This window comes from Haliaeetus albicilla, chromosome Z, assembly GCF_947461875.1.
Source record: "Haliaeetus albicilla chromosome Z, bHalAlb1.1, whole genome shotgun sequence".
In the NCBI taxonomy this organism is placed as follows: domain Eukaryota; kingdom Metazoa; phylum Chordata; class Aves; order Accipitriformes; family Accipitridae; genus Haliaeetus; species Haliaeetus albicilla.
In genome coordinates this window covers 4,653,026-4,676,931 of record NC_091516.1, presented here as the reverse complement: position 1 = coordinate 4,676,931, position 23,906 = coordinate 4,653,026, and the positions used below count along the sequence as shown (strand labels likewise).

General features: G+C 42.8%; 1 protein-coding gene across 1 annotated transcript in view; it reads right to left on the bottom strand.

Annotated features, from left to right (window-relative positions):
- Window positions 1-23,155, bottom strand: part of PARP8 (poly(ADP-ribose) polymerase family member 8) — a 121,579-nt gene extending 98,424 nt beyond the window's left edge. The window contains exons 1-2 of the mRNA XM_069777512.1: window positions 22,140-23,155; window positions 21,207-21,261 (exon numbers count right to left, since the gene is read on the bottom strand). Of these exons, the coding sequence (XP_069633613.1) occupies window positions 21,207-21,261; window positions 22,140-22,230 (146 nt within the window). The 5' untranslated portion in view covers window positions 22,231-23,155. The remainder of the gene's footprint in view (window positions 1-21,206; window positions 21,262-22,139) is intronic.
- Window positions 23,156-23,906: the final 751 nt, after the last annotated feature.

Sequence of the window (23,906 nt, the reverse complement as noted above, 5' to 3'; positions counted from 1 at the left end):
GAGCAGTGCAGAGCCTGAGGCGTTAGAAGCAGCATTGGGACCTGTAGGATATGTGGTCCCAAGCCTGGAAGGGTAACAACAGAGCGCCCAGCCTCAGGGAACGTGCAGAGAAAAAAAAAGAGTCGTTGCCTCTACAAAACCCAAAGAAATGTGGAAGCTACATTTACATGACCCAAACTCCACCTCCCACGGACTATACAGGAGGGGGCAGAGGTTAACAGCAGCCCTGCAGCTTTGCTTGCTGTGTCCTTGCATCCAATTCCATGTCCCGGTTCACCGTTTTCTCACTGCCACCCCCACCACTTCAGTTTTGGAGGAGGAACCACACCAGTCGAGAGACGAAGCTAGTAAGTCTGACCTGTTTCTAAAAAGCCTCTAGTGATATAAAGTGCATGGCCCAAAAAACTGCTTTGGTTCTCTGGAAGATTGGGATCTAGCTAGGGAGACCTATTACATGCTGCCTAGACAATGGTGCTTTTCAGAAACACCATGGGTGACCAGGTAGGCCTGCATATGAAAGCCAAAGACAAAACAATCACCTGGGAAGATCTCACTTCCCTAGGGGAGATCAGCTGAGTTCACACTCTGAGCATCTTCAAGATACATGATAACCCTTTCTTGTCAGACAAAGCATTTCTAACACACCCAGAACAACATTCACAGCACAAAATGCCTTCTATGCAGAAGGCACAGCAGTAGAAACACTTCTTGCAAAGGGAGTTTTCAATATCGAGAGCTACTTTGTACATAAGAGCCTCAGGTTCCTTAGAAAAAGAAGCCAAATATCTACAGATGTTATATATCTACAGACATTGTAATATATATATCTACAGGTAGACAGAGGCCACTTTGACAGCAGAATCAGCACGGTTAGAGGAGTCTAAGCTTTGGTGCAGAGGATATTTGGTTATGCATCTGGGCTTCCTATGCAAGTTAGCAGAGGTCACTAGGACAGTGACCAGCACACCCCATCCTTCAGATACAGCAGTTCTGCATGGCAGGAACACAGAGCTCGTGCTCTGCCTGCAAATGGGACTACCTACAGACCTCAGTGATCGCCTGGTTTCAGCAGCAGATCTTAATGAAATGCTTTGGAAGGGATACTAAGAAACAGCATTGGCAGCAGCCATCTACATAAATCTTACTCCTTTTTCAGAAAAGGGGAAACTTTTGAAAGAATGGGAGCCAGGAAGCTGTGGTTCCCACCGCTGCTTCCAGAGTACACAGACGACTAGCTCTAACCCACAGCCCTGTGCTGCTCTAAGGGTGCACATCAGACACGCTTCTTTAAGTAATGTATACAGTAAAAAATAGTTAATGGGACCATGTATTTTAATTTTAAAGTGCCTCAGCACTGATGGATTAAATATGTGATAGTATAAAAATGTCATTCATCTTTCAGGTCTACTAAATATCTCTGAGTTCCCATTGCTACCACAAGTCTTAAATTAAAAAGGAAGATCTGAATTAAATCAGATTCTCCCTCAGACATACTTTTTTCCCTGTCTCTTGAGCGGAAGTGCTCAAATGTTTATTTTAAAGTGAATCGGTGGAGGAAAATAGCTTTTTGTCAGTTAAATAAATCCTCTGAAGAATAAAATGCAGAATGCTATCCTGACCTGACTTAATTTCCCTGAACCTGGAAAAGCACCCCTGGTGTCTCACTTCACCAAAGACTTTTTGTCTCATGCAGATTTAGTGTGTACACCAATACAAAACATGAGATATATAAATTAAAGCAATCTTAGGAACAGATACAAATATTTGTTTAACATGCTTCAGTTACACTTTAAAACATGTTATGGATTTTATGCAAATCCACGCAGGTAGGAATAGTTACAATTTAGGATGGAAGTGATCTACAGTCTGAGATGTGGGAAAGGAAGCATACAAGAAGATCAAAAGACAGTAAGTTTCTTTTTATTTGCTGTAACTCCATCAAACTTTATTGATATCAAAGGAAATTGTTTGCAATTTAAATGTCATTAGTGAGGGGAGAATGGGAGTTGTTCAGCTGCAAAATAATTAGCAACTTACCTCCCCCTTCCTGTAGGGGGAAAAATGCCCATAAATACCCGTGTCAGTGCAGACTGACACACAACCTCATAGTTTATGTGTTAGCTATTTCTTGAATTATCAGTATGAAAGTACAGTACTCTACTGGTTTTGGATGCAATAGAGTTAATTTTCTTCACGCTAGCTTGTATGGTCCTGTGGTTTGTATATGTGACCAGAACAGTGCTGGTAACACAGGAATATTATAGTTATTGCTGAGTGGTGCTTATACAGCATCAAGGCCATTTCTGCTTTTCACACTGCCCCACCAGCAAGTGGCCTGGGGGTAGGCAAGAGTTTGGGAGGGGACACAGCCGGGACAGCTGCCCCTAAGTGACCCCCACTGTGGGGAGTGAGCAAGCGGCTGTGGGGGGCTGAGCTGCCCACCCAGGTTAACCACAACAGGTACAGTGTTAGGAGGCAGCTCGTAACGGTGTATGCTGTGAACTTAGGTTTCTTGTAGCAGTACGAATGTTTCCAAATTCAAGTTTTTCTGTAAATCTTCAAATACATCCAGATCCACTTTTCTTATTTCTCTTCTCCATTTTAACTCATACAGGTCCCAGCAAGACTTATGTCTCCAGTTTACAAGGAACTACATGATGTCCAGTCTTGTTTCAGGTTTTTACTTTTGGAATACCATGAGAGCTGCCTTTAAAATATGCATAACAGGATGTCGTGGTTTAACCCCAGCCAGCAACTAAGCACCACGCAGCCGCTCACTCACTCTCCCCCATCCAGTGGGATGGGGAAGAAAATTGGGAAAAGAAGTAAAACTCATGGGTTGAGATAAGAATGGTTTAATGGAACTGAAAAGAAACTAATAATGATAACACTAATAAAATGACAACAGCAATAATAAAAGGATTGGAATGTACAAATGATGCGCAGGGCAATTGCTCACCACCCGCCGACCGACACCCAGCTAGTCCCCAAGCAGCGATTCTCTGCCCCCACTTCCCAGTTCCTATATGCTAGAACTATATTAGATGGGACGTCCCATGGTATGGAATACCCCGCTGACCAGTTTGGGTCAGCTGCCCTGGCTGTGTCCTGTGCCAACTACTTGTGTGTGCCCCTCCAGCTTTCTCGCTGGCTGGGCATGAGAAGCTGAACAATCCTTGACTTTAGAGTAAACACTACTGAGCAACAACTGAAAACATCAGTGTTATCAACATTCTTCGCATACTGAACTCAAAACATAGCACTGTACCAGCTACTAGGAAGACAGTTAACTACATCCCAGCTGAAACCAGGACACAGGACCAGCAACAGACCCGTACCTCACTGTAGCTCCTGTCCATAACTACCTACCACAGTCCCCGCATACTTCTGCAGACTTCATTCTGAATCCTTACCTGACCATCTCCCACCGTAACCCCTTTATATAAGTAGATTTATGTGAATCAGGACTGCAACGCATATTTAAAAACCCATTGACAATTAGACAGATGTTACAAACCTCTCCATCTTTATGCATGCAAATATGCAAGTATTTAGTTTTCAGACTGCAGCCAAAAAGTAAAGTATTTTAGTAAGAAACCTAGGCTATACACATCTAAAAGCTATTCTGTAATTACACAGCTTTAATTTGTTTGCCTGAAATGAAAATGCTAGGTCAGCCAGGAGTTAGATTTAGTGTTTGCTGTTACAGTTTGCAATCAGACTCATAAGTTATAGGGACACAAATTAATTTAAAGCCAAATTTGAACCTCATCATGGTACACAGCATGGCCACCATTAAAAATGTCCTATGATTTTATCAGACTGTGATGTTTTAGGGGCAGTTTCCCCAACAGATTATCTATATTGAGATTTCTTTTTTAAAAAAGTAAAAACTAAAATGGCCAATTATTTCTAAGAATGAGACCAATAAAGACTGTGTTCTTTACCCATATGAAAAAAACATATACATCTTTGCAGGACCTGGAGGCCTCATGCTTTAGATCAAGAACTCCATGATTGGCAAGAGAGAGGCAGGTTTCAGGTATCTGTCCATACAGACTTTTGTCCATAATATGTACTGATAAAACCTGCCTTATTCTACACAGCTGCACTGAATTTATATACAATTATACACAGCTCTGATTTCTACCTTATTTTATTTTTCTGTAGTCTATTTTGTCCCTGTAAATACAGGAAAAAAAATATTTTTCCCTTTACTCCTAGCCTATTTTAATAATTTCAATGTGGAATGGTGCATTTCTTTAGAATATAACACATTTTAAAATGCTTTCCTTCTTTCTCAAGGGGGGTTCTTTTTTTTTCCCCCCAGACACGATCTTTTCTCACATGCTCTTATTGGCGGCATTTTCTCTCTGACTCAAGCTCTCACACCTGTCTTTCCATTTCTCCTTCCAAAGTACATGTATATCTCCTTGTCACTCCCTCTGCCCTTTCTATGAGTATTCAGCCATCTTCGGCTCCCCATTCTCACCCAGTTTCTCCCCCACGGTCTCCTCGTTACCACTTTCTCTACATCCATTCTGTCTCTGACTGGGTGAAGCAGCTCCAGCACACCCAGTTGACGATTGGCTTTGTGTATCTAGGCTGAGCTATGGTCCCCAGTCAGATTTTCAACCCACATAACTACTGGAAGGCATGAAGCTGGACATGGGGCAGCAAAAGAGCATTATTCCTGCAATGTCCCAAAGCACTCCAGTGAAGCCAGGGACAGCTCCTGATGTCACTAAACCTTTGCACTTGTAGACTTCATAATGAAATGAGACAACAGCATTCACTGACGTGCGAGACATGTACCAAAGCTACATTAGGACAAGACTTGCATAATCATCTTGCTTTAAAATTGACCTAACAGCATTTCTCATCATTGAGATCTGCAGATGTCTATGCTGATGCAACTATATGTCACCTTCCCCTATGTCACTAAATAACACCTTAAACATGACTTCAGATATCTGAATGCAAGTATATGCATTCATACAGTACAGATGCTGTGGTTCATAAGCTCATGATTGGATTACTTTGTTTCATCAATGCAATACCCATCTGTGAAAGATAATCTAATCTAGACCTTCTCCTCCATTATCTCTAAGCTTTTTAAAAAATACCATCTGAGAAGGAGACACAGGAGAGCAGAAACTGGTTATAAACCATACTGCACCAAGGCAGCTTGAGGTTAAGTTCTAAGAATGAGATATATTTATTCGGGGATCGGACTACGCAGACTTCACCAGTGAAAAGAAATAAGCTGGTTTTTTTCTTTACTTATGAAATATGTCCTAGATGTCAAGTGCTTGATGTATCCTTCACAATTCAGTGGCTCCCGAATCTCACACAGATGGTACGCTGGATCTGCAACTGTCATTTTACTTGAAACACCACAGCAAGGCAAGAATCTCATAACTGCTTTGTATTAAAAGATGGATTTAGAGCAAAATTCCATTGAAAAATACATGAAGCTATGTCAACTGACATCAGATGAGTTTCACTTCACAAAAGGAACTCATTAGCTGACCCAGGAGACAGAAGATTGAATGCTCATTAAAAAGTCTTTTGACATCTCCGTTCCTAACCAGCCGTGTCCCCTAAACACCTAAATTTCTGCTCTGGAGCCTGCATCCAAGCTGCCAGCGTCCAAGCAGTCCAGTCTACACCACTAGTCACAGGTGCATACAAAAGGATTTAGGGATCGTGAGACCAAATTTTAGAAACCTCCACAGCTAAATGACAAATAAAAAAGGGCCTGGACAATGCAGAGGTTTTAAGAAACGTTTAGGCTCTGTTTTCAGGCCAGAGCAGCCTAATTGTGGGCCTGGATGTGCTGTGGAGTCTCACAGTGAGCATCCTGATACCTCTGCCCCTGGCACTAGAGCAGGATCATACGCTACTGAAGGAAAGGGAAACACTGCCACAAAACATTTAGCCATATTTTGGAACAAAAAGGGCTGGCGTAGATACCTAATGCTTCACAACTCTGGAAAGGGGCAACTACCTAAACTACCTGAGAGTGCATGTCCCAACACAAGCCTGGCAGCTTTTCCTAGCAGGTATCTCAGGACATTCCCTCCACAAAGCCTCTCCTCGGCAGCCTGCCAGTCCTGCCGGGAGCTGGGTCCCCACACCGGCAGCTCCGATGCACAGGAAAGCTGATACAGGGCAGCCCACCTTGCAAGACAGGTGCTATAAGACATAAATAAATGTCATTCCACAGATGCTTGGAGAACAGTTCAAAAGGCCAACAAGTGTAAGTTTCTCTGACACAAACGCCCCACTGCCTTCTTACGAGTACACTGGGACTTGCTTGGCATGTTCATCCATCTCCACTTTCAATGGAAAATAAAGTTCTTTTGGATTTTATTCTAAAAGATGAATGTTTTTACCATGCTGTTTCTCAAGACACCTCTGCAGGGTCATTTGCCATTTTACTAGAGTAACTGTGTATGTAGTGTAACTGTGTATGTGGTGTAACTAGTGTAGCTGGTTATGAAATATTAAAAGCTGGAAGTTCAGTGACCCAGCTTCCTGTCATCAACACAAATATCTGCTTGTATCAGGAACACAAACGTACCATGTTACATGTTGGAGGATTCTGATGGAAATCTCAGATAAAGTAGAATCCTTCACAAGTTTAATTAATGGATAGTCCCCTGACCAGTTATTCTTCTCTCAAAATGCTACTGACCATGACATTGACCATGTGAGATGGTCAGGTCAATGCTAATCAAAATAATACTAACTCAGGAATCACTAAGTACCTGAAGCCTTTGTAAATAAATATACATTATGTATAAACATAAGGAAGGTTTTTAGATAGATAGATGGCCAGGCAGATACATAGGGTTAAGTTCTTCAAGTGTAAATAAAACCATTATCATTGCCTCAGCTTTATGCACATGACTGCAGCTACAGGTATTAAGACAGCAAAACACTTCAAAGCAATTTAAACTATAAATGCAATTCTTTCAAAATGAAATTTGGCCAAACGTTAAATATTTGCCTCAATTACTCCAATAATCTCTAACTGAAATAAATGGAATGATAAAGGCAAAATATGACTATATAAAGGAAATTAAATTGCGCTTTCTCTTTAGTTAGATTTACATCATCTCATCAGTTTACATAGTCTAGAAGTGGAGAGGAACAGGCTAAATGTAGAACCTTTTACGTATTTTGTTTCAGTCAAAATACCGATCAGCAGCAAAATGAAGATGTTTATGTGATAATCTCCTGAAATTTACAAGTACAACAATAGAAACCTCAGCAGTTCTGACTGATTGACTTCAAAATAGAAATAATCTACACAGGAAAGTCCCAACATCACCCCAGCCCACTTAGCCTTCACTTCACAATTCAAGGGCTTTTCGGTCGAGTATATTATCTAGTTAAACATGAGCATATTGCAATCATTAGACATTGAAATCACTGAAGTTTGAGAGCTGTAAAGGATTCTCACTCAGTAGCAGCTAATGTCCCAAACAATGTACTGCCACTGCAGAGCCATGGGCAGCATCCAACAAGGAACTTCAAAATACTAGGGGCATAACAGCTCAACTGTTTTACCTAGCTGACCTTTGAATGCATGTCAGTCAGATGCATAAATTATTTTTGTTTAAATTTTATTTTGAAATATTAGAATAAGGTGTGGTATTGGTCATCCTCAGCCCTTCAAAATAAAATGAAACAAAACCTGGCGTTCCATCTCTGAAGGAAATAACATTACCATACACACATAACACGCTGGGCTTCAACCTCCCACCAGAATTATCCATTATCATTAAAAATAAATAATATACAACTCAGAGAATATAGAGAGGTAAACAGATAATGAGAAAACAGATATTTACATTGTGCTTATTGTCTTTTAAAGTATTTTAATTGTAGATGAAAGTAGATGGCAACACAGAACACCTCATTCTGTCTTCACTGTTTAACACACAATCTCTTTAATAAAGATGCCTTTCCACACACAGCCAGACTTCCACTTTGCACTGACGTAACTCAGAGCTGAATGCCGAGCTGTGCTTTCTTTTCACGACTCCCTCCAGACTTCTCTTCTGTAGTCCTTCATGCAACAGCAGCAGCAACAAAAAGGAAACAGCAAACCCCTTCCTGTGACAAGGCTCTGCCACGTTCGGTCACGCACTAGCACTCCCCCGAGCAATGGTGCAAAACCTCTGCCACCCTCCTGGCCATTGTGGCGACTTACCAGGAAACTGAGGGGCAAAACTCATTTGTATGCACATTTAAAAAACGCACACAGATTTGAATCGGAGAAAAATGAAAAGGGAGGGGAAAAAAAAAAAAAAGGAAGGAGAGCTCCACCTGGAGCGGCTCTCCGCCCCGCTCTGAAACCTCTCTGATCGAAGACGGTCACTTCAGGGAGACCCCAGTGCTACACCAACCGCGGTGTGGAAGAACAGCCTCCAGGGAGGGAATACGCATAAGAATTTCACGCTCCCTGGAGTGGAAAACACGGTTGTGGAGGGCACAGCCCATGGCCCATTCCTCCGGCTGCACCTACTGGCACACCGCTCCGACAGATTTTCTTAGCCATTACAGGTCCTGTGTGCTGAGGGCACACTTCACCCATCCTGTGCCTACTGGGCGGGTGATTGGCACAACACGCAAACCTGGTTTTCAAGGCTGACCCTTAAAAAACCACAGACGTACCCATGGAGTCCAGCTCTCACTAGTGAAACTCCACCAGCAGGTTTGCAACAGGATGAGTCTTTCATCTGTCTCTTAAATCATTACAAACCAAAGCAGAAGCCAACCAAGGAAAACCTCAAACAGCATCACCGAGGGCAAAAAGTCACCCTCAACCAGTTATGTTACTGAACAAATACCTGAAAAGCACATTGTAATGATCCCCAAAGCAAGTACTGAACACCCTGGGACGCGCAGAGTGACAATTAATAGCACTATGCACCTAATGAAATATGCATTGTTACTGATGGAAATATCAGAAGGTTTCCTATATTTGGGGGAACAGAATTGAAAGATAGTTACTGGAGAGAGACTCCCAAAGGTCCATAAAGACTGCTTTGTAAAGAATAAGTAGCCTGTAAAATGAAGAATGCAAAACTGTATGAAGCAACACCTCTTCTTTTATTTGCTTTGGAGTTCTATTTAATGCCTAAGACCATACAACTTTTATTGGTTCAATCTCAAATGCATTCTTACACCTGTGCTGCATCTACAGTGAAAGATCTCAAATACATACTATTTCTAAAAATCTCTGCTCAGTCTTACTTAGGTACAACAGAAATCTCAAAAACATCCCAGCTAAAAAATATTTTTAAACTTAAATCAGCAAACAACTCAGGCTGCAGCTGCAATTATTTCAGCAGTGATTTTTTTTTCTAGCCACCCACATACTAGACACCAAAAACAGAATAACGAACAGCAATGAACATGTGATCACTCTGATTAACAGTCTGAGCACCCATTGTTATTCTTCCCAAGAACCAAAACAAGCATTTCAGAGTGTATATATAATCTGAAGAGAACTGGGAGATAAGTGATCTATAGCTGCCCCATGTTGTCAACTTGCATAGTACAGTGGTTTAATACTAACTTCCATGTCTGTCTGCTTCAACAATATGAACACAACAGATACCAGTTTTTGTCAGAATAAATCAGTATGCAGAGCATCTCTGAAAAACAAAAGGCCAGAAGAAAGAAGGGTGGAAAATGACAAATTGGGAAAGAATGGAAACACAAGTTTAAGAAGCCTGCACTCTCCAGTGGCACAGCCGAAATGGAAATGGCATGGTCAGGGTGGGTGTGAAATCTTCTCTAACTTCTGCAGATTGAAGTCATCATGATCTCTCAAGGGGAAGTGCAGAGGTGGTATTTTCTGTGGGACAAGACCTTCCTTGTGCCAGAGGGAACCCTGTGGGAACATCTACATTGCACACAGACAGGCAAATGCTCTAAGCTCACCCTACCACTGAAAATGAGAAAAGAGGCCACTGCGGTATCTTGGCTAGTGTCTTTGCTCATGGGATTGCACCACATGCAAACCTGAGGCTTGAGTGTTACACTGCTGAGAACACCTGTTCACTATGTGGGAAAACTTGTCAAGCCTCTAACACTTCAGGCATCTCTGCCTCATTTTGTTGTTGTCCCCCCCTTCAATACGAGCCATTCCCAAAGAACATAATTTATATCTCACTTTATCAGCTTCCATGAAACTTGTCCTTACCTGTCACCTAAAATGCAAACACAAATAATGTGTAATTTCCCTTTGACATGTAACTAATCATGCATATATTAAACTATTCTATTAGAAGTCAATGAAGATAACATACTGAATTTATATTTAGCTTTGCTCTATTTAAACTTCCTTAACAAGACACACATAATTATAGACAGGTCCTCAGTACTATAAGTTGGCATGACTTTACTGAATTCCATGGCAATTTGTCAATTTAAATTAGCTGAGAATATGGTAGTCATGTTACGTCACATGAAGTACAACAGACAAATAACTTGGGACAAAATACAGATGGAAATACACTGTAAGCAGCCTGAGTAATGGCAAAATGCTCATTAATACCAGCAATTTATGATGATTTGCTCAGCACTTATGTCAATAGTTCTGCAACTGTTACATACACTGAAATATGCTGGAAACATACTTCAGAAATTGCCATGCCAGACAGGACATGCCACCTTCCACAGCAGCCTTTCAGTCAAAGACTTGATCCACGGTGCTGTTGGCTGATGATGCCTTACTAATAGGGGAAATGAGGAAGGACTTTGTCGCCAGGCTAGAAGCTTTTCTTGACCCTAAACGATCATTGGTTGATGTCCGTCATGAGCAAAATCAGTAATTTTTGTAGTTCTTAGCCTGACTCACGTAACTGCAACTCCTGTTCTCTTCATGGACAGCAAATGCCTAATCCTTATTAACATACTGGGAGGCCAGCATCTTCCACACATCCATGCCTGCCTTGAAGCCACAGTGCTAGATGTAAAAGGTATTTACATTCCGTATCTCTGTATGTTTGTTGTCCTTTGCAAAGGTCATTTTTTAGCAGAACTACAGGGTGAATGTGTTTCTTCATGCCTTAAATATAGGCATACACTTTTATGAAGTACTATTTTTTAATATCTAGTTATTGATGTTTAAACACAGAAACAGTATAGTAAGCAATTATTCATCACAAGAGGAACAATCTGAAAGAAATAAAAGCTTATCAGTAAAATATAAACTCAGGTACAGAAAGAGCCTGGAGTCTCCCTCCTCTCATTTACTCCCTCTAATGTGGTTCACAGGGACAATGCATTTCTTTTAATTCACTATATATAGCTAAAACCAAGTAAACACTAAAATTTCTCACAATTTGTCATTTTAAATAAGAATACCAAAATGATCAAATAAAATCTTACAGCCAAAACATGGAATTGTAAATTTCCTTAGATTACTGCGCAAAATACCTTAGCAAGAACAGCTAAACTGGTGGCTGCTAATCCCATGCAATTTTACTTCAGTAATGAAGGTAGAACAGCTTTAACCAACACTGAAGTTTGATGTAAAAATTCCATCAACAGCTAAATCTGGCACAGGGAACATATAGAAAGCAGGACTGTATGCCAAAGGCAATGCTGCTCTTGTGTTACATAGATATTTGAAAAAATCTAAAAAGTTTGTGCACATAGGTCTGCTAAAGGCAAGAGAGCTTGCATCTTTGGTGGGCTGATTATTGGGATGCTTTACTTCGTACTCTAGAGGTCAATACTAAATCAATTGAAAACTTCTCTTGGCCCAAGTTAACAAAACTAGCATATGCCCAAGGAGATTCCTGCAGAGGTTATGTTCCTCCTGTTGCCACCTAAATGCATGCAATTTCACTGTTCTTGTCATCCACTGATAAAACGTGAGTCCTTCTTCAACATAAAAGGCTACAAAATCCTACCACTGAAATTTTATGCAAGCCTAACAAGCCTTGTTCTCTTGGATGATTAAAAGTCTTTATGGCAAAATAATTCTCTAACTTAAAGGAAAAGAATAAGCTCAGTTTTCAGCTGTAAACCCATTAAAGTTACAACCATGTACAAAAGATTTCATGTAAGACTCATAGAACCTTATTAAACCAGTAGACTACCTTAATTTATATAATTCCCTATCTATAAGGGAAGGCTGTTGATAGTGTCCATAACAGCCATACTAAGGCATTAACCAAATATATGTTTTCTATAAGTTTTTAATACTTGAAGGTTACATTCTTTCAGTCTGAAATACTGTAAACTCTTTTCACTTTTTTTTAACTGTTTTCACTGTTTTGCACAAATATATACTGAAATGACCAGACCTCACACAGTTTTAACCAGGACAAAGTCAGCATGTTCCTTTTAGGTGTTTTCACAGAATAGTCCTCATGAAGAAATCACCATTTCTATTTCAACTAATGGTTATAACTAGATAAAGCTGTGAAACCATTTTGGGACTCAGCTTAAGGTTTAATAGTGATTCTCAGTGAGTGACAGGTAAAGAGGTTTTCATGTGGCCTAGCAAATTATGTTCTTCAAAGAGACTCTGTGACAACCAATTTTTCAGATGCTAAGTCTAAAAAGACAGAGGAAGAAAAGCATGGTTTTGACAACTGGCCTTCTGTCTGTGCCCCCTGCAATGCCAGTGACTTGGTACTAATGCATGAAAGCAATCTTTTTTCCTTGGATAAATTGCAGCTTTCCTAACATCCACAAAAGTACTCAAAGATGAGAATACATCTGCAAAGATGGCAGAAAACAGAACTCTGGTCTTCATGACTCCCCCCCCCCAGGTAAAAAAAGTTACCTGGATTGCCATTCACTAGGAGTAGTCAGGGCCAAATAAAAAAATCAGCGGTATCGCTGTGGGCCCAAGTGAGCCCCATCACATCAGTGGAATTACTCCGGATTCATACTGCTGTAATTGAGATCAAGCAGTTGACTATCAGCAAGTACTTTTATGGCAATGAAGTGCTTCCTGGTTTTAACACCTTTATCAACGTCAGGTCCTAATCTGACAGAAGAGCATCCTAATTATTTTCATATTTTGCTGTATGTATGATTATTATGGGGTGAGAACTCCCCATCAAAGATGAAGTTTTCAACATTGAGGAAAAAGAATAAGCAAGAATGAGCAATACCACCAAAAAAAAAAAACCAAACCCAAACCCAAACCTAAAATAAAATATTCTACCATTTGCAGAAAACCTAATGACCTGGAATACCATGTCTAACGCATAGGCTATTTTTTCTACTTGAGAGCAAATGCTGTCTGTCACAAACACTTTCTTGAGTAGAAGAATGACAGTTGAATGGTGCAAAGTTATCCTGTCTTCTAGCTTGCCTCTTAACATATGAAAAATTCTTATCTATAAACATAAAATGGAACATTCATTTAAAGCAACAAGATTTCAAGATGGCAATCTGTAATATATGAGATGAAATGCAGAATGCTACACAGTTTGAAAGGAACTTAAATTATATACTTCTACAAACGGCATATCACCATTTTTTGCACTCTCTTTTGGCAAACAGTACATTTCATTACACAGGAGTCGTGCTGTTGCCCCTTTTGTTTCTGATCAATGCCTTGAGGCTGGAAGGAGATGTCTGGAGGGTTTGCTAGTTTCTTTGAGCTTCCTCTTTGCCCTCAGTTCTTTGCTTCAGACACGCTCCTGCCGAGCACTACAGAAGTCTCCTGAAGTCTCTGACAGAAGTGATGCAGCTCATCGCTAACTGCCAGGACACACCACCGTCCTCCTCAACAGCCAGGAGAAGCCAAAGCCACAGGTACTATGCCTTCAAGCAAGCTACAGAAAGATGCTCACCCTCCAACCTCCCAGAAACAAGACTGTTTTCTGCCTCTGCCCCTTACCTTACGTGGGCACGTGCAAGACCATGACTTACTCCCACGGGACTACATAATGCCAACAGCACATATGACGGTGTTTAGCCCTTGCAGTGAGGGAACACGATCTCTGACATAAAGCTCCCTGGAGAGAATGGGCCCTCCCAGGAGAAGTCTGACTCATAAAAGCAACAATTGTTCCCGGTCTTTAGGCAAGGCTCTTTCCTGCTCTTCCTCCCATAGAAATAGGCTGGATGCAATTTTGTGTGAGCATGCAGAGGCTGTCAGGGGACGGAGATGTTATTTCTGTACCTTGTTTAGTCGCTCTTCTTTCAGTGAGATTTTCTAGCTACTGCTGCACAGGATAGTAGGCTTATCTTTATGAGTCAATTTAACCCTGTTAAAAGGAGCTGCTTTTCCTCAGATGAGGCCAGTTTAATGAAACATCCGTAAAAATCTTCACCCTCCTGCAGCAAGGAGGACATTAATTCTTAAGAGCTGTGCTCTTAAGTGGGATTTATTTAACGCCAAGGCAGAATTATACATTGGAGTTTTTCTAGATTTACTCACATTTCATCTCTTTCTTAGTTTTAATTGTAACTAAAGTGAATGCTCCCAGCAGTTTAAAATTTACTTTCCCTCTAGGTGCTGAAGCTTATTAAAGTAGGTGTTTTGACTCTGAGTGATTAGACTCTGACTCAAATGAGAATTCATATTCTGCACAGTAAGTAATCCTCAGAAAACATATGCCAACAGGTATCTTCAGCTGTTAATATTTATGAGCAATGAAAAATATGGGAAATTATTAGACTAACAGGAAAAGCCAGAAATGGCATTAGTCCCAATACAGAAAAAAGTGATCTAAATTAATTTTGTCAGAGTGAACTCTGCTTTCAAATTTATTTGTCTTATCACATTAACACTCCAACAATGACAGCCTACAGGTCTATTTTTAGGTATTAATATGTTAAAATATGTGATGAAAGCAGAGAAAGAAGTTACTGAAAACATTTTCTGTAAAGACATACAAGCACTCTTCCCAGCTCTGTGCTGGCAAACCATTCAAACAACAGTGCATACATTTGTATGACAAAAACACCTGCACAGAGATTGTGATGCTTTTTAAAAAGTGCTAAGCAACACACAGTAATACTGAGACTACTACGTGGTGTAGGAGTTTGGCAATTCTGAAAACTAGGCCATTCATTTAAGTGCCTAAACCCACATTTTTCTCATTGAAAGGTAGACGTTCACAATTTCAATGTATTGTTCTTAGTACAGCACACAGCTGAAAGAGGACAGACACTCACTTCACCAGACCAGTAAGAGATCTCCACAAGACCATACTCTCCCTGAAAGTATGTGATTTTTACAAGATGCAATGATGGGGACTGGGTTAATTTCAGTGCTGATTTTCTAACAGTGAGACAGGAAGGATCTGTCAAGCACAAGACGATGAAAAAAAGGCAAGATCAATATGACTGTGAGTAGAATAGTGTTGATTTTGCTTTTCGCAAACCCTCAGCATTGCACTTAATGACTTTTTACTATAGCGGTCTACTAGATCTCTTCTTAGGATGAATCATTTGTTAAATCACACCTCCCGAATTTATTGCAGTATCTATCAAAAAGCTATCTATAGGAATGTATGAGTAGGGTTTATGTACATAGTACACGCTGCCAATGTTAGAAGGCAGTATAAAGTCAGAATAGGTATGCTAGCAGGAATTCATAGAATAGAAAATACTTGTCTTAAAGAGTAATTTTAAAACTGAAACTTAATTAATACCTGACACAAAACTGCTCTTTAAAAGTACCCAAGGCTGTAGCCAACATTACTTCATCTACAGAATCTTTAATGAAGAAATGAAAATCATAATGCTTGCCATGTTATATCTAAACTAGATTCCTGTCTCATATCACTGAGAAATGGTGCAGTCCCAGCAAAAACGTTAAGCCATATTTGATAGGAAAGTTAAAATTGAAAGACGATGTACGATCTTCCAGATACTTTGAAACAGCAATAAAGAGACAGCCAAGTACAAGCTGTGTATCTAGTTTTCACCCCTCTCTTACTGTAGTAGAGGTAGATTTTAGCAATGTAATTACATATTTAATAACCTGAACACAAGGTTAAGCACAGGCATCAGCAACAGAAGATGAACTGAACTTGCACCAGCCCTTCCTAAGCCCTGTATAAAACCAATTCCAGCTAAACTAAAACCATTGAGAGCAATGGATTCCGTAAAAATCATCTTCCTGTCTACTGAAGTCATACTTTCATGAACACTTTCATCTTATGTAAGTCACCACTGCTTCCAAAGGAACAGTCCAACCCTCTCTGCCCAAACCTTGCATAGCCAGTAAACACATTGCCATGCAATGAACCTGACAGAGGAACTAGCTTAAAACTAACCTATCCAAAAAAGGATGCTCTTAAACTAGATCATTTTGGAAAGGAAAAAAAACCAAACCAAAATGTTCAGGAAAGTGTTCCATTTTGGTATCTTCTGATGGACACAATTTTATGTTTTGGTTTAAAAAATGTTTTTCAGTTCTCCTTTTTTGCTACAGTATATATAAATTGAACATAAATTTTAAGATAAAAACATACATCAGTTAGCACAAAACCATTTTTCTTCACAGATTTTTTTTGTACTGAAGACTTTCAGTGTTACCAGACCAACACCAGAATTTCAAAATTATTCACCAAATGGAATCTCTCATATAGGCAGTTTTATTAAATTCACGTAAGTAGCAATAGGGCATACCACTGAAGTGGAAAAAAAGGTTATCTGTATCTATTTATCATCAAGTGGTGCAAACACCTGGTGAACATACTGTGCTAGGACTTCAGATAGTGGTTTTAGTCTCTAGCTATAGAAAGCCACAAGCAATTTAGTTACTCTTCCATAGGCACAGCTCCTCAGCTGTGCAATATTTCACTGCTACAGTGAGGTGGGAATTAATTCATCAGTATAAAGGAGAACTTCTGATACTACAATATTAAGCACTATGTATAACCTCTTGAATTGGAAACAGAAAGACAAATATTCAAAATTGAAACAGTCTAAGTTAACAATCTGTAATTATTTTAAGCAAAAATAAACAGCAACTTCAGACTAAAATTCAACTTTCCTGGCTTCTTCAGAATGGCTATTGTTACAACCATTGCTCTAAAGCAGGGAAAGCAGAGCACAAGAGTCCACTGTGCAAATAGGAGATGGGAATTTTGCTGACAAAATTAATCTGTTTGTTCAGTTCCTACAGGTCTTACCTAGTTTCTTTACAATATGCTGCAGTATTAGATCTGTTCTCATGCACAGCCTTAATGTCATTGTCCCTCACTGCCAATGAGAGTTAAGTACATATTTGAATGAAGAGCTATTTCAGGACTGATGTGATGTCCTTGTTTAGCCTCAGAAAAAAAAGGGGGGGGGGGGAGAAAAACACTAAAAAAGGGAAACATCTTTTTTCAGGACAACCAAGCACTGCTTCTATGTAAATGATGTCAAGTGACATATAAAGTGAAAACAACTTCAGGGCATCATGCATTTTTATGTGGAAGATGACAGATCAGCAGTTCTGTTCAGTCTGCATGGTTTCTGGAGGACCAATTTTTCACACAGGGGCAGAAAATAGGAAAAAGGAAACAAGAGATTCTTTTAAAAGAGAAGAGAAGTTGACATGTTCACACTTTAATATCCTATTTAGATCCTACAGTAAAAAGCATAAAAAATCCAGCCATTTCTGATATTCTGCCAGATGTAGTTAAAGAAGAGTAAATCTTGCACAGTCACAGCACCTGAATGAACACCTCATGTTATAAGAAATCTATCACACTACTTATTGCTTTCTGAAAATGAAATTAAAAATTATTAAATTGATAAACAATCCACCCCGTATTTAGTGCTCACATTATGCACAAAGATGTGCTTCACTAATAAATAGCTAATTACAACCTTTCCAAACCAGGAAGCATCTCTGCAGTATCAAACAACTCTAACAATTTGGAATTGTGAACACAGTGCATTCAAAAAAAAAAAAAAGTACAGTGAAATTTAACTGAACTACATAGGTAAAGGCTTATTTATGATAACTCAGATAATTCACACAATACAAATATGTTTGTATTTACAGAGATTCTTCCCTTCTAACTTTTCAAGAAAAATCCTGCAAATGGAGAATCTCCTTGAAACGTATTTATGCCCATCCAGTGATCATTTACACATAGATTATTTACACAATATAATATCTTTATATCACCTAAAGGTCAAATGTTGGAACAGGTCTATATAAACAATAAAAAAAAAAAAAAATAGTTCTCAGTTGGTTTCCCTGGAATCTCTGTACTTGAACAAAAGCTAAGTCATGCCCTCAGGGTTTGGTTCAGCACTTCACTGTGGGAATACAAGTTAACTCCACTGAAGCACTGATAAATGTGTGCCGGACCAGGCCTATCTATTTGGATTGATCTGCAGCGTGGTTATGTACTACCTCAATATTTGAATAGTACTCATATAGGAAGAGGCTGTGCAATCAATCCAAGCAACAGGGAAAAATCAGATAAAAGTCAGAGAAGCTGCCTCAAGAAGAAAAATCTCACACAGATAAACCTAACAGTTTAAAGAACAAACACAAATAAACCTTAGGTCCTCATCATAACTGAAATAATACTTGCACACTGACTTTCATGGACTTATACTGATTTACTGAGAATCTGGCTCTGAGTTTATAAATTAAGAGCACTGATAAATGAATGTAATGGGCACTAGAGGCAACTACAGTATGCAGAGGTAAACCCCCAGTCATGTTGAACTTGCTACTATCATCACCTGCCTTTATACAAGGGTGAGACAAAGAATCCTCCTTCTCAAAAAGAAAACATGTTGCCTTCCCTCAAAGGTTTCTGCTCTTGTATCTAACCACTACTGCTAAAACAAAGCCATACTGCACATTGACCTAAAGGAACATCTAAAGGAAATAAAGCATGAAAAAGACTTAGTTCCATACACAGCTAATGAGTGCTGAAGTACAGTAATCTTCCTTACACACCACTTCTACTCTTACTCATTTAAATCTGTTTCTTGAAGATCCATCCACTAAACATCCGCCCTTTTGCCCATTCCTCAAAAGCCTGTGTTCCTGTCAGTTTGAAAAACAGTGTCATAAGGCTGAATATCTGAAATAATTGGACAAGGCCTGTCAGCTGATACTCAAGTCTATGTCATTTAGGGACAACTCCTGAGTGCAATAGTCAAAAAATGGGAACACCGCTCAGGAAGCCCCCAGCTGCAGCAGTGGCAGTAAGAAAAAAAATCATGGCAAAATGCAAGAAAAAGATCCTTCGATAGCCTTATGCTCTCCTAAAGTGTTACCACGTACAAGTCACTGCTGCTGACCCTGTACTGGAGACTTGCCCGAATGCTGCACAGAGTGCAGTAGAGCTGCTGCTCAGCCAGCACCTTCTCTAAGAAGAAACAACTAACTCATCTTCAATGTGAGAAACTGAAGTTTGGCTCTTAATAGTCAAGGCTTAGGGTTTTCATTTTACGTACTTCACAAGAGAGCTTACTACAGTAAACCTGCCACTTAGTACACTCCTGTACACTAAGAAAATTGTAAAACTTCTTTCTAAATCACAGAGCAGAGAACATGAAACCCTTATCGCAAAGGATGGTTTTTAAATGTCCTTAAAACATGAAAAGGAAAGTGAAATTTGAGTATGGTCTAAATAACAACCCACTTAACACCAGTTTCTGTAAGCATAACGTTTGTTTCTCAGTTCAGTTTGAATTTTCAAGGTCCTGAGACAAGTTTCCAGTCAAGTTTCCTAAGCAAATGCTGACCCCAGTTAAAATACAAGGGTTGGGGATGTAAGGCCCTCTTCCATCTCTCATTGTAGACGTGACAATGTTTTGTATCAACATTTATAAACCAGTTTGTTTCCCATCAGTTATGCCCTTAGGCTTTTTACTTTATTCAGCTTGGAAAATGGAAACGATAGACAGGTTTCACTTCCTGTTTTCTTGCTGCAATATTTAGTTTAGAAAACAGTGCAAAGTAACTTTCAAATTCAGATGTTTTAATTACATGATAAATAATATTTCTGTTAGATAATTTTTATTGTATCAAGACTTTCAAAATTGCATTTTAAAACAAGACGAAAACAAAACATATAGTAAAACCCTAAATGAAAGAGTATACTAGAGGCAACCTAAAAATACATCGATTCTCAGCTACTGGGTAAACTATTCTATTTCAAAGAAAATGACAGAAGTTGTCTTTCCCTTTAGTAGGAAGAGGCAGGGTAGTGAGGTGGGAAAGCATTTTCCTGAGCATTCTCGCAGACTGGGAACCATCTGGGAGCCTTGGTCCTGCAGCCAGACCCTGAAGCATGCATGGGGAGAACCAATGGCTGTGGGAGTGCTGCCTGCACTGAAAGGTTCACTTGGAAGAATACAGTACTTTAACCTAACGTGATCTGGGAAAGAAAAACAATTGCTGAAGATATCAGATGAACTGAGAAAAAAAAATTACACACAAAAAACCCCCAACCCCAAGACTTCTTGCCAAGTCTAATAAATTTCAGCTAAAAGATAAGAGAATGATGTAGCATATACTGTTAACACCTTATTAAGTAAAAGGTAACTAAGAGTCAGGGAAACGAAAAGGATGTGTGTTCAAGCTTTTACGTGTTATTTCCTTTTGAAAACAGACAGCAAATGCTGAAATATAATTTAAAAAATGTGTACATGCACAATCCAGTTTATAACTGAAAGCTTGGAACCACTTATAAATAATATTTTAAACTAACATTCAATAAAACCATTTTTTAGCCTTCTAAGCTATACTGACATTTCATTTAATGTCTCAGGAATTTGATTTCGTCAACTGCAGACAGTCTTGCATCTGTCATGGGACTAATATGGCTCTCGTGCAAGACAGTAAGGTGCTGATGTGAAATTTGTCCTATTTGTTATTAAAATCATAACTTTTCCCAGTTTTTTAACATGAATTAACTTCATATCATATGTTGATGCCTTTGCTGTGTTTCTTTAAGTTTATGTACATCAGAAATTCTACGTATCCACATAAATTAAAGCAAAACAGTGAAGCTTCACAGAGCAGCAGTCAGAGGAAGGAGCCTCCGACAGCTAGGATCACCTTTCTGATCACCTCCCTCAACACTTCCTCCTCAGTTTACGGTTGCGTGAAGGCAGGTGATTTACTGATCCTGCTTGCAAAGGGAAAGGAAACAAAAAGGCCTGCCACGGTATTGAACCACTGCATGTCACTGCCAGCAGGAAATGAAGGGAGTCATTACTGTAAAAAAAAGTACCTTTTGGAGCCTCCAGTATAGGTGAAGGTAAAGGTGGAGTCAGAGTACCTGAAATCTGAAAGACAAAGAGCTGCATTATTACAACTTGTCTTTATTTTGCCTGAAATAGCCGAGATTTACAGACCAGCATCCAGCTACCGACTCGGGTGGGTGGAGGGGGGGGTCAGGGTGAATCAGAGGAAATGCAGCATCTCCCCCCCCCCAGCCCCTTGCAACAAGTGCCGGTGCTATGGCAACGGCAGGGATTTCCATTGTCAGAAACGGCAACAGGCAGCCACCAGCCGGCTCCTGCGACGGCTCATCACGGCCGGCCCCGCGCCGGCACCCCCGGGGAGGGGGTTGTTTGCACCGAAGGGGGCACGTTTACCGCTGGCCATGCCGCCGGCCCTGAAGCCGGCCGGGCACCGAGGACGGCAGGAGCCCGGCCGCCCGGCAAACAGCCGCGTAGCGCCCGCCGGAGCAAAAAGCGCCAGGGCTGGGCTCGGCTGGGCGCTCGTCCCAGCAGCTGCGGGCTGCGCCAGGCAGCGGGGGCCACGCACACTCGCACACACTCACCCGCACCCGCCCGGTTTTGCGTGTGGCCACCGCCGCGCTCCCTGACTCGGGATCCCCACCCCCACCCCCACGCCCGCCCTCCTTTCCCGGCCGGCGCCTGGTCTCATCTGCCCTCACATGCCCTCAGAAGGAGAGGAGGAGGAGGAGGAGGAGGAGGAGGAAGGAAGGAAGGAAGACGAAGGGGCCTGAGGGCAGGCACCCGCCGGCTCGGCGGCGGCCCCCGCTCCCGGGAACGGCGGCGAAGGGCACGGGCACAGCCCGGGCAGCCGCGCCGCGGCGGCAGCGGGGTCCGGGGCGGGAGGAGGCGGCGGCGGCGGCGGCAGCGGCGGCGGCAGCAGCCTCCGCGTCGCCAACCTGGCGCCCGGGAGAGAAACTCACCTGCAAACAGGCAGTCCTTCTCCGCCTTGCACTTTTGGATCACAACGTCAATATCCTTCTGAATCCTCTCTTGTCTTGAACACATCCCCATGAAATAGATCCCAGGGGAAAAAAAAAGCAGCCTTTATTTCCACCCCGCCCCACCCCCCGCGCTGCCAGTTTTTTAATATTCAGTCCGAAAGACGGACCCCGGGGCGGGCGAGCAGGAGTCTCCCCGGCGGCCCGGAGGGATCCGCTCGGCCGGCTGGAGGACGGAGGAGGAAGCCGGCGGGAGCCGATGTTGCATGCCCAGATGTGCCCGCCCAGATGTGCCGCCGCTGCCGGCGAACGGCAATTTCCTCACAATGGCTCCAGCGGAGGGTGGCGGCGGCGACACGGGATCCCCCCACCCCCCACGCCCTCTGGGTTTTTTGGGGTTGGTTGGTTTGGTCTTTTTTTGGAGGAGAGAGGGGAAAAAAAAAAAAAAAAAGAAAAAAAAAAAAAGAAGGGGGGGCCAAGCCGACCCGACCGCTCACATCCCTGCCCCTCCCGCCAGCAGCGGCGATCGCCGCGCAGCAGCAGCGCGGAGAGCCGGCGGCGGCGGCGCCCGCACCCGGTCCCTGGCGGCGCGGCGGGGCCGGCGCTGCTGCAGCGACGCCGAGCCGCAGACCCTCCCCTCGCTCCCGGCCCGGCACGTACGGCCCCCGCCGGCTCCCCCGGCGGAGGCGGCGCGGGGGAAGGAAGAGGCGGATGCACAGCGCCGGGCGGGCCGGCCCGGGAGGCGGCGGGCTGGACGGCCCCGGCCTCGCCGCCGGCCCTCGCCTCCTCCCCCCGCCGCGGCCCCGGGCATAGGCTGCCGCCTCCTCCCGAGCAGCGGAGAGATGCAAATGGCAAGTGATCCGGGCGGCGGGGCGGCTCCCAGGCCGGCACCGGCGAGGAAGCGGGCAGCGCGGCGCCGCGCAAGGCCGCCGGCGGCGGGGCGGCGAGGAGAGGGACGCTTCCCGGTCGGGTGGGGGCCGCCCGCCCTTTGTCCCGGGGCGGGGGCGACGCGCCGTCCCGCGGCGCCTCTCCCGCCTGCCGCCCCCGGGCACCGCCGGCTGCCGGCGGGGCGGGCGGCCCCCCCCTGCGCCGCTCCCCGCCGCCAGCCCCCTTCCGCCGGCGTCCGCGCCCTTCCGCCCCCGCGGCCGCCGCGCTCCTGGCCGAGACCGCGGGCGGGCGCCGGCCAGCGGCACCGGGGCGGGGGCAGAGCTCCTCCGCCTGGCCCTTCCCCGGGCAGGGAAACCTGGCAGCCCACCCTTAGCGGAGCGCCATCCCCTGCCTGCCTCCGCCTCCGCCCTGCCGACGGGGATGCGTGCCCACGGAGACGATAAAAAGAGAATTAACGTGTTCGTAGTCCCCTGCCCGACCACCGCGGGTTTTAACCGCGCTCCTCTCCCCTCAGTCGCCCGCAGGGCTCTCTCGCGAACCGGAGGGCTTCGGGAGAGGGCTCGGGCTGTCGGTACAGTGCCTGGCAGTCGGCGCGAGTCCAGGCTAGAGGCTTGGGGCGCTAACGCGATGCGAGTAATAACCGTAATGTAACTCGGCAGGAATGGTCAGGTCTGCAAAACCGAGTGTTCTTCATCAAAGTGCAAACAGTAGAACCGGGTGTGAACGTAGCAGAAACAGATTTGACTAAAAAAATGGAAAGAATATTCACAAAATTCAGCTCTTGTGTATTCACCCGGCTCTAAACTGCTCCCATGGATTACTCATTTTTGTGCTCAGCCGTTTTAGTAATTTTTCGTTAAG